The sequence below is a fragment of the Heptranchias perlo genome, chromosome 8, assembly GCF_035084215.1.
Source record: "Heptranchias perlo isolate sHepPer1 chromosome 8, sHepPer1.hap1, whole genome shotgun sequence".
Classification (NCBI taxonomy): Eukaryota; Metazoa; Chordata; class Chondrichthyes; order Hexanchiformes; family Hexanchidae; genus Heptranchias; species Heptranchias perlo.
Window position 1 is genome coordinate 19,012,186 of NC_090332.1, and position 18,294 is coordinate 19,030,479.

Genomic DNA, 18,294 nt, shown 5'->3' on the forward strand with positions numbered 1-18,294 from the left:
AATCGTTGTGCAGTTTTCTTTGCCAGCACTGAATTACCTGCTTTGCTGATGCACTGGAATTTAATTCACTCTGGTACACACCAAGATACAAAGTGTGAATAGCCGACTTTGCAGCTCCAATATCTTAAGCTTCACATGATCTTATCTTTAGCTTTTCAATTGGAATTATCTGCTCACCCGTCTAGATCACCATCTGCTGCTCTGCATCTGAACAAATGTAAGGAATCTTACAACACCAGGTTATAGTCCAACTGTTTTATTTAAAAATCACAAGCTTTCGGAGGCTTTCTCCTTCGTCAGGTGAGCGAGTGTGAACAGACAGCTTTCCTCTTCCTGCTGAAACCATATATTCCTGCTGTATTGACCCTCACATCCAAACATTTCACTTATGAGCATAAAAACTCTTGTTTTTCCAAGAAAAAAAAGAGTTCCAAATATATTTCCGAAGGACACTTTTGCAGAAACTTTGCGTGACACTCGCAATGCAAAATGCCTCATTATTACAGCCCGAGGCCAGATTAGATTCAAATAAGGATTTATGGTTCGTTCCCAACAGAGGAATACAGCAAATCGGTGTCCACTGCACGAGCTGGAAGCCTGTTCCCAGAGAATAGTGGACCTCTGGAACAGACTACCGGCTCATGTGGTGGATGCAATTCACTGAATTCCTTCAAGAGAGAGCTGGACCTGTTTCTGGCTGGGACAGAGATCCAGTCTTTCTCAGAGACTTGTACCTCAAACACTTGTCACTCTTTTCTGCACTGCGTTCAACACTTCAACGTCTCACTTGTGTCTTGATGATCAGAAATGGATGCAGTACTCAAGGTAAAATCTGACCAGAGTGCCATTCAGTTTGATTACTACTTCCTTAGACTTATCTACTGTTTTGGCTATGTAGTTCAACATTCTGCTGGCTTTGTTGACTGCTTCTCTGCATTGGATGGACATGTTTAGTGTCGAGTTTATTAAGATCCCTAGATCTTTCAGTTTTTGTCCTTAGTTAGTTCAACACCATTTATGGAATACATGTATCACTTATTTTCCCTTCCTATGTGCAGTACTTTGCATTTGTTTGCATTACATTTTATCTGCCATTGTTCTGCCCACACACTTATTTTGCCCTACCCATTTTGTACTTTGTGCACAACTCATTCCATAATGTAGGAACTGTTTCTTCTAGTTCCACTGTCCTCCTTAGTTTGGTATCAGCAGCAAATGTGATCAATTTGCATTGAGCAACTGACTCCAAATCATACATGTGATTGAACAATAGTGGCCATTCGGACCATGTTAATTCATCCATCCAGAAGGACCCTGCACTGGGAAATATTTTCAGCACCAATTTACATTTCCTATTGCTGGACTAAATTCTGCAATGTGTTGAAGAAACTTATGATGATACTGCAGTATTCTGTTGAACAGCTGCAGCCACTCTCATACTTTAGTGAATGCCATAAACATTTAAATATTAATCAATGTATACTAGAGATGGTGGAGGAGTGGAGTGCAGAGGTCACTTACAAAGTAACTTGTGAGAAAGACTGAATTATTACCAGTAAATTGAAAGGTGGGGGGGGGGGGGAAGGAGGAAGTAATAAGCAAGTAACTGGCTGCTTTAGTGACCCTAACTTCCTGTTGCAACTAAAACAGAATGAAGAAGAATGGGTCTGGTTTTACTGGAGGCTGACCTTCCACCCACGCACACCATTTTACTTGTACTGTGTATTGCATGCTGTGTCCAAAACAGAACTAACCCACTAGCAGACACACTGTGAAAGACAGCATTCAAGTGGTCTCATTATAAAATGAAAATGGTGCAGTAGACAATTTTGTTTAACTACGACACACTAGCCAGTCTTCCCACTAATGAGATTTTACTGCTGGTGAGTAGTCAGTTAACCATTCAGTCAAATAAAATTTAAAAAATCAGCACTTCCATTATTTTGTTACAAACTAATCCAACAAATGAAATAAATAAATAAAACTCCGGAAAAGCACAAATCAGCCTGAAAAAGACAGGTTAACACTTTAGGTGGGACATTTTCAGTTTTTGTTTCAAATTCTGAGCTTCGAAAGCTTTTTTAAAAAAAAATCTGCTGCAAGTGAGCCTGCTGGATGAGTATTTGAAAAGGAAAAATAGTTACAGGGAAAGGGGATTAGATAGCTCCAGCTGCAGAGCTAACACTGCCATGAGCAAAACAGACCAAATGGCCTCCTCCTGTGCTGAACTTTGTGAATCTGTGAGGCCTGTTTAGCAGGTTGTGCACTCAGTTCAATGAGTTTAAAAATTACTGCAAATTATCTACGATTTAATTATTAGAAATAACTTCTTCCATTAGTTGTAAGCAAATGTGGCGACCATTTAAAAACAGGCAATAACATTTTCCTCATTTTGTAGCAGTTGCAGCTCATGTGAAGTTACCTTTCCTGTAACATTTGACAATGCTACAACAGAAGAAAGAATACAGTCATTGGTAGTTTTAAGCTTCTGTGTAATAGTGGGTAGTTCGTGCTCTAATGAAACCTTCTGACTGTAGTGCTTGGAGATATCTAAAAATAGAAAAACACTCATTAGATCTCATTACAATGATTTCTCAAAAATATAGCAATTTTAAAACCACATTTTTCCAAGAATTTCTGTTTTGCACAAAGATTATGCAGGTTATTTTGATACACATGACTAATCAAGATACATACTGACTACCTGGGACCGACAGTTAAGTGAGACATGCCTTGGTAGGTGGCCCATAGACATTAACATGCAGAATACAACAAGGTAAAGGTGCTTCACTCTATTCAGATAGGCAACTTTTCTTCCCTTCAGGAGGGAGCTGAAAATTTTGAAGCTAGCCTTTTCCCAGAGATTGATCCACTGGAGGGAGCAAATCATCAGGAGTTGTTGGCATTCCAGGCATACTCAGAACTTTTTATCCACCAGCACATTTATTTGAATTTGAGATTGAATCTGAGATTGAAGGTGATACCAATATAAATGGAATGCACTGAATCATTGCAAACAAAAATCCACAAGGTTTAGTCCAGAGGGAGGAGTAGGGAATAGAAGATATTGTAGAAAGTGGAAGGACACCCAATACAAATCAATCCAGACAATAATCTCTGCTGTTGCCAGAACCCCATCCCAGAAAGGCACCTTTTGAACAATTTACCACATGTTTTGCAGTGTACTTGCAAATCCTCCAAAAGACTGCTAAAACAATCAGCTTCCAGCTACAGATTTGGGCTGATAAATAATCAAGTACAAGCACCATTTCCCACCCCCAGGCCAAGTGTGATATTAAGTGATATGGGACTCAATCAACCAAATGGAAGAAAATTCTGACCTACCTAAAGGCAGAATGGGTGGACGTGACATTCCTACAAAAAGTCCACCTCTCCCACTCAGATCTCACCAAATGGACAAATAACGGGTGTAACAAATGCCAGCTGCCTCCTACTCAAGAGCAGGATGGTGGCCACAACAACAACTTGCATTTATACAGCGCATTTAATGTAAACAAGTTACCCAAGGTGCTTCACAGAGGTGTAATCAAAAGAAAAAAAATGGAACACTGTCAAAAAAGTAGATATTAGCAGGAGCGATCAAAAGCTTGGTCAAAGAAGTGGGTTTCAAGGAGGGCCTTAAATGAGGAGAGGGAGGTAGACTTGTTTAGGAAGGGAATTCCAGAGTGTGGGGCCTCTGGTCTGAATGTATGGCCATCAATAGTGGGATGGGGGGGGGGGGGGCCACAGAAGAGGCTACGATGATTGACAATTTTAAATTTGAGGCATTAGGCGACCGAGTGTTATGTCAGCAAGGGCAGGGGTGATGGGTGACTTAGTGAGAGATAGGGAATGGGCAGCAGAATTTTGGATAAACTGAAGTTCAGAGGTTGAAAAATGGGAGTCTGGCAAGGAGAGCATTGGAATTGTCAAGTCTGAAGGTGACAAATGCATAGAAAAGGGTTTCAGCCAAGTAGGGGTGGAGGCAAAAACTTCCCTTCTCTGGAGGCCGTTATACTTGTAAAGGACGGCCACCCCATTCTAATATAAAGGTTGAATAGTGAGAGAACCTGTAACAATGCTTAATGCCCATGCCCTGAATGAGGACTTCCGTGCATTCTCCACATATGCCACAACTATGGAAGGCACAGTGAGTGCGCTTGCCGACCGCTGGGGCAGCTGCGCGTCAGACACAAGGTACGAAGGTCAAGCAGCCAGAACAATCTGACGACAAGTGTAATGACGTGGGCCCAGTGTACTCCTTGCAGATCCTATGCCCCAGAGAAGGAATTCATCTTCTATTTGAACCCACAAAGGATATACTCCAGGGTACACTGCTTCTTCTGAGTCACACACTGTGACATGGGGTTAATAGCCATCGCAGATCATATCCCAGATTACACTCCAGTTCACTCCAGCTATCCACTTTTGCCTCTCCAGACACTGATTCTCAACTTTGCCCTTCTTGGTGACCCAGAGTTCCTATCCAGCTCCTGGTAAGCTGCATTACCAAATACCAGTGATCCCACATCTCTCCCACACTATAATGGGAAACCACCAAAGCAGTCCTCATCATCACCTTTTTTTCTCTGCCAAGAGGCACAAAAGACTGCAATCCCAGAACGACCTGGAACAAAAGGTCATAGAGGAAGCACTGAACAGAGAACACTGAAGAGGCTTCAACATAGGCCAGAGGGGACTTAATAGCCTATTCCCTACTCCTGAAGCTTAATGCTCTCCTATTGAACTTCTACACTATATGTCCTGGATACAAAGACCATCCAAGGCACTCTCAGGGCAGCCACATTTGCGTTTAAACATAAGAAAGGTAAAGACTCCACCCAACTGCTCTAAAACAGAAAGCATGTGTCTCACATAGAATGTTCCTGCATAAATACAAGAATCTTATCCCTTTGCATGGTCAGGGTCCAGCTTTGAATACTTTTGGCCTATATTGTACACACCAAACTTGACATCCTGTACAAAAGAACCCCCTCCACCTCGACTATGCAGCACAAATATTGACCTAACCAGATGGAACATATCACACCAAGCTGAAGATGAATATTCACCCTTCTCTTTCTGGAATCAGATTCTAAACACCACCAAATGCAGAGAAATGCACAAAGATCATACACTGCATATATAAGATTCACAAATTCCATCCATCCATACCACGTAACTGTTGGAGGAACTTGTGGCCAGAAGGACATCCTTCTCACATACACTGATCATGTCCCTTCATCCAGCCATTTCGGATTGCAGGCAAGAGGCTGTTAAGACCACAAACGGTCTTACAATCAGACGACCAATGCTTGCTAGGTTTGCCCACTGGAGAGGGAGGGCCTCCCAGTAGTTAGCAGACTAGCTTAATTCTTATTACTAGCTGCATGATTCAGTAACCTCCCTCTGTGGGGAAGTGCAGCCCTCTCCACAACAATCATGTGGCATATAACAATCAGAACAAGTGAGGCCTTGCCTCTGCCTCGAACTGGGGCAAATACCAAGCAGTCAGGGGCCCATTCTCGAAGGCTTACTCAACACAAACTGCCCTCCCTCTGGCACAGCACCCTACTCTGAGCATGAAGGGCAAAAACCCAACCAACATAGTCAGGAGTATGCAGGGTCCTTTCCTCAAAGCCCAAGTAACTCGCAGAAACCAAGGTCGAACAAGCTATCTCAAATCCTTGATCTGCATTTTTCCAGTGTAAGCATAGTCATGCCAAGAAATCTGAAGATATTGACACACTCCTTGTGAGCAGTGTAATCAAAATGTACAATGGCTTCATAAAATACACACTTTCATTAAATGTGTTAACTTACAATGACATGAAAATACTTATAGGATTGTAAACTCAAATATACAAAGGTTTCATAAAATACTTTGAGAATCCAATTTAAACGAAAGACAAGTATGTAGTTTGTTTTGGACGGAACTGGCTCATTTGTAAGTGAATGGATTTATTCACAATGGATCTATTACAAGCAGCTGGAGCCCATAGGGAGCTGCCAGAAAACTGGTGATGTCATTTAATGCTCAGACACACTGCAGTGGAAGAACAAATCTCGGAACACAAATACAAGTGAACTGGAGTCTAAAACTACTTGGATGAATTCAAAATATAGTGCAAATATTCTCAACAATTCCAAAGGGACTTTAATCCAGGAAATAACTTGTTTAGGTCAGTTGGTACATATTAAGTTAATATTGAACCTTTAACTCAGAGGAAATGGGTCTATCTACAAAGGAAAGCAAAAGTTTTATAAAGGATGAAAAAAAAGTGTTGAAAGCTCTAAAATATAGAATATTTAAAAAGTGAACAAAAAGATTTTTTAAAAATTAAAAAGTATGACTGCTTTTTATCTCCAGACTCGACTATTCTAAGGCCTCCTGGTCGGCCTCCCATCTTCCACAAACTTGAACCCAACAAAACTCTGCTCCCCTTACCCTAAACCCCACCCCAAGTCCCACTCACCCATCACCCCTGCTCTCACTGATCTATACTGGTTCTCAGTCCACCAACGCCTCAAATTTAAAATTCTTATCCTCGCGTTCAAATACCTCCAAGGCCACACGTCTCCCTATCTCTAACCTCCTCCAGCCCTAAAACCCTCCGAGAACTGCATTCCTCCAACTCTAGTCTCTTGCATGTTCTCCCTACCATTGGTGGTCGTGCCTTTAGCTGTCTGGGCCCTAAGCTCTGGAATTCCCTCCGTAAACATCGCCACTTTAAAACCTACCTCTTTGACAAAGATTTTAGTCACCTCTCCTAATATCTCCTTCTTTGGCTCAGTGTCAATTTTTGCCTGATTGCAATCTCTGTGAAGCACTTTTAGATGTTTTCCTACGTTTAAGGCTCTGTCATCCAGCTGGGTGGGACTGGGCTTGCCTGCTTCCATTCTTATTTATCCAGTCATAGCTAAAGAATCACCTGTAATGGCTTCTCTTCCTGCTCCCACACCATTACCTCTGGATTCCCCCAAGGATCTATCCTTGACCCCCTCCCATCTCTCACCTACATGTTACTCCTCGGCGACATCGCCTGAAAACACGTCAGGGTCCACATGTATGCTAATGACGACCAGCTCTACCTCACCACCTCTCTCGACCCCCTCCATTGTCTTTCACTTGTCACACTGCTTGTCTGTTAGTGGATGAGCAAAACTTTCCTCCAACTAAATACTTGGAAGACCGAAGCCAGTGTCTTTGGTCCTCGCCGCAAACTCCATTCCCTAGCCACCAATTCCATCCCTCCCTATCCCTGACCACTGTCTGAGACTGAACCAGACCGTTTTAAACCTTGGCATCTAATTTGACCCGGAGATAAGCTTCCGACCACATATCCACTCCATGACCAAAATCGCCGACTTCCACCTCCGTAACATCGCCCGTCTCCACCCCTGCCTCAGCTCATCTGCTGCTGAAGCCTCATCCATGCTTTTGTTACCTCTAAACTCGACTATTCCAATGCTCTCCTGGCTGGCCTACCATCTTCCACCCTCCATAAACTTGAGCTCATCCAAAGCTCTGCTGCCTGTATCCTAACTCGCACCAAGTACCATTCTCCCATCACCCCTGTGTTCGCTGACCTACAATTCTCCCAGTCCAGGAACACCTCGATTTTAAAATTCTCATCCTTGTTTTCAAATCCCTCCATGGCCTCGCCCCTCCCTATCTCTGGAACCTCCTCCAGCCCTACAACCCTCCGAGATCTCCGCACCCCTCCAATTCTTGCCTCTTGCGTATCCCCGATTTTAATCGCTCCACCATTGACGGCCGTGCCTGCAGCTGCCTAGGCCCTAAGCTCTGGAATTCTCTTCCTAAACTTCTCCGCCTCCCATAAGACGCTCCTTAATATCCATCTCTTCGAACAAACTTTTGGTTGCCTGTCCTAATACCTATTTATGTGGCTCAGTGTCAAATTTTGTTTGATAACGTCACTGTAAAGCACTTTGGGATGTTTTACTATTTTAAAAGTGCAATATAAACGCAAGTTGTTATTCATAAATGCTATTGTACAATGGACAAGCAGTCAGTTTATAATATACAAATATTCAAATTACATAAATATAATTGATCAGGATCATTTTGCATGAAAATCAAGGGAAATCAATTTTGAGTAGACAAGTAGCTGTGTTTTGTATTAGTGTACAGTGCTGTTCATTGCTATGCATGTTACTTTTTATATTAAAAAGTGAATTACATTATACACACCCTTAGAGTTGTTAACTTGATTGTGTGAAGCATTTCCTGATATCTGTCCTAAATTTGCCTTTTACTAATTGGAACCTGCAGTCCCTCGTCCAACTCACGCAATTTAATATAATTTTCCAGATTTATCTTTTCCAGGAGAGAAGGAATAAGGGGAGGAATTTATACAGCACCTTAAAAGACTGAAAAGCCCCAGCTTCTCCAATCTTTCCTCATAACTCAGATCTTTGTGACACTGGAGCTCAAAAGTGCAATTCTTCCCTGCACGGATCCTAGTGCTTGACATTTTATCTTTGTGAACTAGACCACAGTACAATACAGTTCGAGCATGGCCTCCTCTGATTTGTATTCTACTATTTTGGCTATTTAGTTCAAATAGCTATTGTCTTTCAAAGCTGTTGTAAAAGCATAGTTAAACAAGTCTCACTGAAAAGACCATAAGTAATGCCTTTTGTTTTATTGTTTTTAGACTTACCTTTCATGACATCATGCAATGAATGAAGACAAGCAGCAAGCTGTGTGAAAACTACACTATAGTTTGTCTGAAGGAGCATTTCAGGTTTTGTACCTAAAAGAAAAAGATGCAGAGTAAAAAACAATGAATTTCACACATCAGCACTGCAAACATGCAAAAAAGGTTTCCTTAAATGTCCCCCCACTGCCAGCTGCATAAAGCTTGCTCAGTACCAGCCTCATCGGTCACCTTACATAGCTTTCAAGCAAGTTTCAGAAAAAAGCATTCCTACGGCATCAAATTAAAATTCAAGTAAATTACATGTTTTTCCAAAAGCTAATTTGTATAAATTATGCAGAATCACCTTTTATTCTTAACTTCTCAGGTATGATGCAATTCAATAATGGACAAAAATTTCTGACAAGAGCTAAAAGGCCAATAAATTCTCAAGCCCACCACTGAAGTAATTGGATTAAAGCAAAAGAATATGCACACTATAAAATCTGGTACCTTACATGTGATTATCACCCAAAAATCAATGTACTAAGACTGCATCTTCAGATCAATCTAAGAGATCATCTCACAGCACATCTAATTGTTAGAAGAACATAGCAATGACCTGAACCAAGAAATTAGCCCTTAGACTTAAGAAAAAGAGACAGGCCTTGAATTATCTTTGCTTCCTTTACAGTTATGGATTAATTACTCAAACAAGACGATAAAATAGATTTGGATGAAAGCAGCCCTTTGGCCAATTTGGTCTCATGTTCCAGAACGCTGACCCTTCAAGTTTCCCATTTCAGTATCGAGCTGTTTCTTAAATAAGCCCAGTGTTCTGATCTTAACAACCCTTCCTTGCCTTCTATCTATTCATCATCCTCTGTGAAGATAAATTTCCTGACAACCATCCTAAGTTTGCCTGAACCTATGCCTTCTTGTTTTTCTACAGTGTATCTGAAAATACTGTTCTGGGTTTACTTTCTCTACCTTATTAAATATCTTATATACCCCTAAGAGTCCCCTCCAAGGCTGCAGAAACCATAGATTATTAGTTGCTCATCATAACTCATTGTTTCCATAATCTGATCAATCGCATTACTCTCCTCTACACCACCTGTAGGCTCTGCAGCACTCAAAACTGAGATGCATCGTCTAGCCAGCTATAGAAACATTCTGGGGACAGATCTTTCCAGGAACACACACGGTTGCTTTTGTGATAATCTTAAGTGACAAAAACAACAAAGTCATTCTGTGAACTCACTTGGTAAAGCAAGGAGACTTATGTAAACCTGCAGCTTTTCAAAGACAGCAGTCATCTTTTGCATGTCACTCTGCAGTTCCATGTTTCTTGCTTGTAAATTAGCCGTGCAGAGCGAATACTCACATTCCTCCTCCAAACTAGAAGCAGTTCAACAAGGCAAAACGATTAATATTTCCTTATAAGCATCTAAGCCAAGTCACTCACTCTTTGGTACATTTCTGAACAAGTCAGTCAGAACTGAGACAATTCTATTCAAACCAAATAACCAACTTTACATCTTAAGATAGCTTCATTGACACAATGGGAGGTGTGTGCTTATCCACACTAAACGCCATGTGCTGTTAATGAGTATTGGCAATACCATAGCAGGGCACTGATAACTAGAAGAGTGAACAATGCTCACTTGAATCCCCTAAGGAAAAAGCATCAGAAGTTCACTAAATCAATCATTCAAAAACAATCCACATATAAAAAAGGAGAATTGAACACAGGCTAATAAGATAGAAAGATCTACTGCAAATTATCAACTCTGTTTAGCCTGATATTACTGCACCAGAAAGAAATATTAACTTCTGTGCTCTACAACTGCATCATCCAAATTTTCATTTGGTGAATACCAGATATAGGATCGGAATCAAGATGACACGCGAGTTTGTACAAATGAGTATGCAGGTGGCTCTCAACATGTCCACTTTTTGACAAAACTCAGGTTCTGTTAAAAGGAAGTCACTTACCCTGTCTGGTTTAAAACAAAATGGGCATAGCAGCTTTGACAAGCTGATATTCATAGCCATGTTGTCAAATTAACCTAGATTCTGATAAGCAGGAGTCACTTATCAAGTTCAGTGAAAAAAAAAAGTATTTCTCATTTCCTGTGCTAACAGATGCTCAAATAGTTCCCAATGAGCTAGATAAGAGTCTGATTTACTTATTCATCAACCATGAAATGTTTTTAATTTACATAGACAACAAATTAGTGTTATTGATGTACAAAGCAGGTAAATAGATAATTCTGAGGAATCTTATTTTCAAAAGTAAATCCACAGCACTGTTTAAGGTTGGTATTTATCAGATTTAATTTGGAAAAGGAAATAAAAAAGAATGATATGGACCCTAGTTAGCAGTCAGTGGTGCATTTGTGAAGTGTGTACATCAGCCTTTATTTAAAAAAGAACGTATTCAGATAAAAGTTTCTCATCAGCTTTCTTAGAATGCCCACAATGATGTCACAATTGAGTGTTGAAAACCATGGGGTGGGGGGGGGGATCAGAACTTTCCTGCTTTAAAGCAGTCCAACCTAACATATTATTCATTCCATTTGTTGGAGCTATGACATTACTGATGTGACAATGAACATGTTAAATTTAAAAACAGTTGGTGGCCAGTATGCCCATTTCAAAGCTGACTCATCAACAGTCACTGACACTTAATGATAAAGTCTTCTCCACCCCTGCTCCATCCACCTCCACCTTTGGGAGGAAAAAGTGGAATGCTATTTTTTTTTTTAAAAACCCTTTATTTCATCTTGTCTAGTTACAATTTTAAGAGCGTGAAACCTCCATTGACTTCTTGTCCATGTCCCTGGTTGCAAGGTATGTTTTAGCAGTCACCAATTTTGCACCACTGTATATAAAAATGCTCCACCTTTCAGAGCTAATCATTCATATTCAGAGAGATTTTGGTCTTAAAATGCTGGACTTAAAAGTTGGATGGAAATCTGGTGGTGTTACATTGCATTTCAGTAGCCATGAGATGAAAGGATATCATTCAACTAATAGGAGCATTTTTGTGGTTTAAAAGGTGATAAGTTTTCACAATGAACAGACCTGATCACAAAACAAATTTCTATTTCTAGCAATCTGACTCCCCAGCAATTGTGTGCAGGGATAATGGAAAAAAAATGTCTGGAATATGAAACTGGAAACAATCTCTAGATACACAGCTTCTACATTAGCAGTGCACAAAAAGCATTCCACAGTGTTGTATACAAGTTGTAAGGTTCAACTGAATTTACCTTTTTAATTGGTATGGTAGAATCTTCTTTAGGAAACAAACATAAGAAGTAAAGATGTCAGAAAATGGTTTAAGTTTCACAGTAGTTTCCTTCAAAAAAAAGGGATAAAACAGATTTTCACTGATATGTGCATCAATCCACATTAATACATCTTTTTTTTTATTATTCGTTCACGGGATGTGGGCGTCGCTGGCAAGGCCGGCATTTATTGCCCATCCCTAATTGCCCTCGAGAAGGTGGTGGTGAGCCGCCTTCTTGAACCGCTGCAGTCCGTGTGGTGACGGTTCTCCCACAGTGCTGTTAGGAAGGGAGTTCCAGGATTTTGACCCAGCGACAATGAAGGAACGGCGATATATTTCCAAGTCGGGATGGTGTGTGACTTGGAGGGGAACGTGCAGGTGGTGTTGTTCCCATGCGCCTGCTGCCCTTGTCCTTCTAGGTGGTAGAGGTCGCGGGTTTGGGAGGTGCTGTCGAAGAAGCTGCAGTGTGGATGGTGCACACTGCAGCCACAGTGCGCCGGTGGTGAAGGGAGTGAATGTTTAGGGTGGTGGATGGGGTGCCAATCAAGCGGGCTGCTTTATCTTGGATGGTGTCGAGCTTCTTGAGTGTTGTTGGAGCTGCACTCATCCAGGCAAGTGGAGAGTATTCCATCACACTCCTGACTTGTGCCTTGTAGATGGTGGAAAGGCTTTGGGGAGTCAGGAGGTGAGTCACTCGCCGCAGAATACCCAGCCTCTGACCTGCTCTTGTAGCCACGGTATTTATATGGCTGGTCCAGTTAAGTTTCTGGTCAATGGTGACCCCCAGGATGTTGATGGTGGGGGATTCGGCGATGGCAATGCCGTTGAATGTCAAGGGGAGGTGGTTAGACTCTCTCTTGTTGGAGATGATGTGGAGATGCCGGTGATGGACTGGGGTTGACAATTGTAAACAATTTTACAACACCAAGTTATAGTCCAGCAATTTTATTTTAAATTCACAAGCTTTCGGAGACTTCCTCCTTCGGAAGGAGGAAGTCTCCGAAAGCTTGTGAATTTAAAATAAAATTGCTGGACTATAACTTGGTGTTGTAAAATTGTTTACAATTGTTGGAGATGGTCATTGCCTGGCACTTATCTGGCGCGAATGTTACTTGCCACTTATGAGCCCAAGCCTGGATGTTGTCCAGGTCTTGCTGCATGCAGGCTCGGACTGCTTCATTATCGGAGGGGTTGCGAATGGAACTGAACACTGTGCAGTCATCAGCGAACATCCCCATTTCTGACCTTATGATGGAGGGAAGGTCATTGATGAAGCAGCTGAAGATGGTTGGGCCTAGGACACTGCCCTGAGGAACTCCTGCAGCAATGCCCTGGGGCTGAGATGATTGGCCTCCAACAACCACTACCATCTTCCTTTGTGCTAAGTATGACTCCAGCCACTGGAGAGTTTTCCCCCTGATTCCCATTGACTTCAATTTTACTCGGGCTCCTTGGTGCCACACTCGGTCAAATGCTGCCTTGATGTCAAGGGCAGTCACTCTCACCTCACCTCTGGAATTCAGCTCTTTTGTCCATGTTTGGACCAAGGCTGTAATGAGGTCTGGAGCCGAGTGGTCCTGGCGGAACTCAAACTGAGCATCGGTGAGCAGGTTATTGGTGAGTTAGTGCCGCTTGATAGCACTGTCGACGACACCTTCCATCACTTTGCTGATGATTGAGAGTAGACTGATGGGGCGGTGATTGGCCGGATTGGATTTGTCCTGCTTTTTGTGGACAGGACATACCTGGGCAATTTTCCACATTGTCGGGTGGATGCCAGTGTCGTAGCTGTACTGGAACAGCTTGGCTAGAGGCGCAGCTAGTGCTGGAGCACAAGTCTTCAGCACTACAGCTGGGATGTTGTCGGGGCCCATAGCCTTTGCTGTATCCAGTGCACTCAGCCGTTTCTTGATATCACGTGGAGTGAATCGAATTGGCCGAAAACTGGCTTCCGTGATGGTGGGGATATCGGGAGGAGGCTGAGATAGATTATCCACTTGGCACTTCTGGCTGAAGATGGTTGCAAACGCTTCAGCCTTGTCTTTTGCACTCACGTGCTGGACTCCGCCATCATTGAGAATGGGGATGTTTGCAGAGCCTCCTCCTCCAGTTAGTTGTTTAATTGTCCACCACCATTCACGACTGGATGTGGCAGGACTGCAGAGCTTTGATCTGATCCGTTGGTTGTGGAATCGCTTAGCTCTGTCTATAGCATGTTGCTTCTGCTGTTTAGCATGCATGTAGTCCTGAGTTGTAGCTTCACCAGGTTGGCACCTCATTTTTAGGTACGCCTGGTGCTGCTCCTGGCATGCTCTTCTACACTCCTCATTGAACCAGGGTTGATCCCCTGGCTTGTTGGTAATGGTAGAGTGAGGGATATGCCGGGCCATGAGATTACAGATTGTGCTGGAATACAATTCTGCTGCTGCTGATGGCCCACAGCACCTCATGGATGCCCAGTTTTGAGCTGCTAGATCTGTTCTGAATCTATCCCATTTAGCACAGTGGTAGTGCCACACAACACGTCGGATGGTGTCCTCAGTGCGAAGACGAGATTTCATCTCCACGAGGACTGTGCGGTGGTCACTCCTACCAATACTGTCATGGACAGATGCATTTGCGACAGGTAGATTGGTGAGGACGAGGTCAAGTAAGTTTTTCTCTCATGTTGGTTCGCTCACCACCTGCCGCAGGCCCAGTCTAGTAGCTATGTCCTTCAGGACTCGGCCAGCTCAGTCAGTAGTGGTGCTACCGAGCCACTCTTGGTGATGGACATTGAAGTCCCCCACCCAGAGTACATTTTGTGCCCTTGCTACCCTCAGTGCTTCCTCCAAGTGGTGTTCAACATGGAGGAGGACTGATTCATCAGCTGAGGGAGGACGGTAGGTGGTAATCAGCAGGAGATTTCCTTGCCCATGTTTGACCTGATGCCATGAGATTTCATGGGGTCCAGAGTCAATGTTGAGGACTCCCAGGGCCACTCCCTCCTGACTGTATATCACTGTACCGCCACCTCTGGTGGGTCTGTCCTGCCGGTGATGGTGATGGAAGAGTCTGGGACGTTGGCTGAAAGATATGATTCTGTGAGTATGGCTATGTCAGGCTGTTGCTTGACTAGTCTGTGGGACAGCTCTCCCAATTTTGGCACAAGTCCCCAGATGTTAGTAAGGAGGACCTTGCAGGGTCGACTGGGCTTGGTGTTTTGCCGTTGTCGTGTCCGGTGCCTAGTGGTCCGATGCCGGGTGGTCCGTCCGGTTTTATTCTTATTCTGACTTTTCGTAGCGAGATTTTACAACTGAGTGGCTTGCTGGGCCATTTCAGAGGGCAATTAAGAATCAACCACATTGCTGTGGGTCTGGAGTCACATATAGGCCAGACCGGGTAAGGGCGGCAGGCTTCCTTCCCTAAAGGACATTAGTGAACCAGATGGGTTTTTACGACAATCCGGTAGTTTCATGGCCATCATTACTGATACTAGTATTTTAATTCCAGATTTTTATTTAATTAATTGAATTTAATTAATTAATTGAATTTAAATTCGCCAGCTGCCGTGGCGGGATTTGAACTCATGAACTCATGACTCTGGATTTTAGTCCAGGCCTCTGGATTACTAACCCAGTAACATAACCACTATGCTACCGTACCCTTGGATTAACATATCTTTATTTAAGCCATCTTTAGTAAACTTACCAGTATAGTAACAGTTTCTTCAGTGATGCTCTCAAATAGGTGCAACATCCCTTCCTCTAGGGGACGAACGTAAGAGGCATTTTCATGCAGGTATTCGGAAAACTGAAAAAAGGGAAAAGAAAATATGTGTATACTTGGATATGGAGTAAAACTCTATTAAGTGGCATCACTTTACTTAGAATTCTATCAAATATTCTGGTACTTCACAGAAAACACAACAGAACAAGCGCAGCCTTTGTAATTATATCACAGAATCAAAAGTGTAGCCTTTATAAAAAAAAAAAATCACAATCAGAATCATAGAAATTTCACCACAGAAAGACTATGTGGCCAATGTTACTGCTAGATTGACATCGGAGCTCACTACGCCATTCTGCTCTTTCCCCGTTTTCTTCAATTATCTTGGTAATTTGAGAGATGACCTCTGGTAAGTATGAAGTGATGCATTTTGGTAGGAAGAATGAGGAGAGGCAATATAAACTAAATGGTACAATTCTAATGGGGGTGCTGGAATAGAGAGACCTGTGGGTGTATGTACACAAATCTTTGAAGGTGGCAGGACAAGTTGAGAAGGCTGTTAAAAAAGCATGCGGGATTCTTGGCTTTATAAACAGGCCTAGAGAACAAAAGCAAGGATGTTATGCTAAACCTTTATAGATCACTGCTTAAGCCTCAGCTGGAGTATTGTGTTCAATTCTGGGCCCCGCGCTTTAAGAAGGATGTCAAGGCCTTAGAGAGGGTGCACAGGAGATTTACTAGAATGGTACTAGGGATGCAGGACTTCAGTTACATGGAGGGATTAGAGAAGCTGGGGTTGTTCCCCTTGGAGCAGAGAAGGTTAAGGGGGGATTTGATAGAGATGTTCAAAATCATGAATGGTTTTGATAGAGTAAATAAAGAAAAACTCTTTCCAGTGACAGAAGGGTCGGTAACCAGAGGACACAAATTTAAGGTAATTGGCAAAAGAACCAGATGCGAGCTGAGGAGAATTTTTTTATGCAGCGAGTTATGATCTGGAATGCTGAAAGGGTGGTGGAAGCAGATTCAATAGTAACTTTCAAAAGGGAATTGGATAAATACTTGAAGGGGAAACATTTGCAGGGCTAAGGGGAAAGGGCAGGGGAATGGGACTAATTGGATAGCTCTTTCAAAGAGCCAGCACAGACATGATGGGCCAAATGGCCTCCTTCTGTGCTGTATCATTCTATGAAGTGTAGTATGCTTGGGAGTGACTTTGAACCTATGGTTCCTAAAGCTCTCCACCACTGGGGTTTCCCTGGTGTCATGTCTGGGTTTGTTTTAGACTAATTGGTAGAGATTTATTGCTAAAATACGTCAACAACTCCATTATCATTGTATCATGCGGCTACCAGGATGGCAGAAGGTGAACTAGATATCTAGATACGTACGCCACTAACTATGGGCCAACTAAAGACTGTACATTCTCAATCCTGCCATTGAAAGCTGGCGGCAGGCAGCATCATGACCACAGGAGGCCCAGATATATTTATTTATTTTTACTTTTTAAAAAGGTTGCTGGTGGAGTTCAGAGGGCAGGCAGGCAACCTCATCCCAACATTCTTCAGCCCAAAAGTATAAGCACAACATAGGGCAGCACGCCCTCCAATTTTGCCACCTGGCATAATAGTTCTTGTACCCTCAAACTTCTTCGTAATTGAGAATTTCCCATGAGGGGAATCACACATATAAGCTCACATCCTACCACGCAACAGGACAGCGTAATGCAGCTACAAACTTAATACACAAGAGGGGCAGCAGAAACAACAACCTGGATTTATACAGAGACTTCAACATAAAAAAAAATCCCAAAGAACTTCACGGAGACATAATTTTTTTTTAAAAAGTACGTGCTTTCCCTCCCCTAGCAAAATATAGAAACATTTCAGACATCACACTTTGTTACAGATACAAGACAATCTTTGAAAATAAAGAAAGTCAGTCACTGACCTGGAGCCTGAAGATTACAAATACTTCCCAATCTGCAAAGTTCCCTGACCAATCTGAAATTTTCTGATTGACCCGAGACTTTGCGGCCTTAAACTGACAGTTCCACCTTTGTGACAGAATAATAAATTGTGCACAATATGTTACAACACTGTTATCCTTAGAAAAACAGTGCATCATCTGACACTGCGAACATTGCTATGGGAGATCTGCTAGTATCGAATATAAAATCAGCATTAATGCCTCCAGGTTCCTAAAGTTACTTGTAACAAATAACTTTTTAAAAAACTCCACTTAAATTTCCATGCCAGAATATCCAGCTATCAAGTTGGAGCAGCAATGACAATTGAACAAGATTTGCTCAGGTTGCAATAGTTTGTGGGAGGGAAAAAAACCCAAAAAAGTTAGAAGACCACATTTCCATCTCAGATTTCAGACGGCATTTTTGGTGCTGCTTGAATTTCTTGTTGCCTTATAACTGACTCATACCTATTCGCAATCTGGATAGAAAATGTTTTACAACCAACCAATGTGCCCATAACCCTTCTCCAATAAAAACTTCTGAAATGGTATACCCAAAATATCAATTTATCTTTCTCATAGATGCTCATTGACCTATTGTGCATTATAAGAATGTTCTGCTTTTATTTCAGATTAACAGCATTTGCTGTTTTACTT

At 42.3% G+C, this 18,294-nt stretch overlaps 1 protein-coding gene across 2 annotated transcripts in view; it reads right to left on the reverse strand.

Moving 5' to 3' along the window:
* ppp1r21 (protein phosphatase 1, regulatory subunit 21) overlaps positions 1-18,294 on the reverse strand; it is a 64,324-nt gene that overhangs the window by 15,709 nt on the left and 30,321 nt on the right. For both annotated transcript variants that reach the window (XM_067988742.1, XM_067988741.1), the window contains exons 10-14: positions 15,652-15,753; positions 11,942-12,030; positions 9,928-10,064; positions 8,688-8,780; positions 2,423-2,550 (exon numbers count right to left, since the gene is read on the reverse strand). In XM_067988742.1, coding sequence (XP_067844843.1) covers positions 2,423-2,550; positions 8,688-8,780; positions 9,928-10,064; positions 11,942-12,030; positions 15,652-15,753 — 549 coding nt within the window. The remainder of the gene's footprint in view (positions 1-2,422; positions 2,551-8,687; positions 8,781-9,927; positions 10,065-11,941; positions 12,031-15,651; positions 15,754-18,294) is intronic.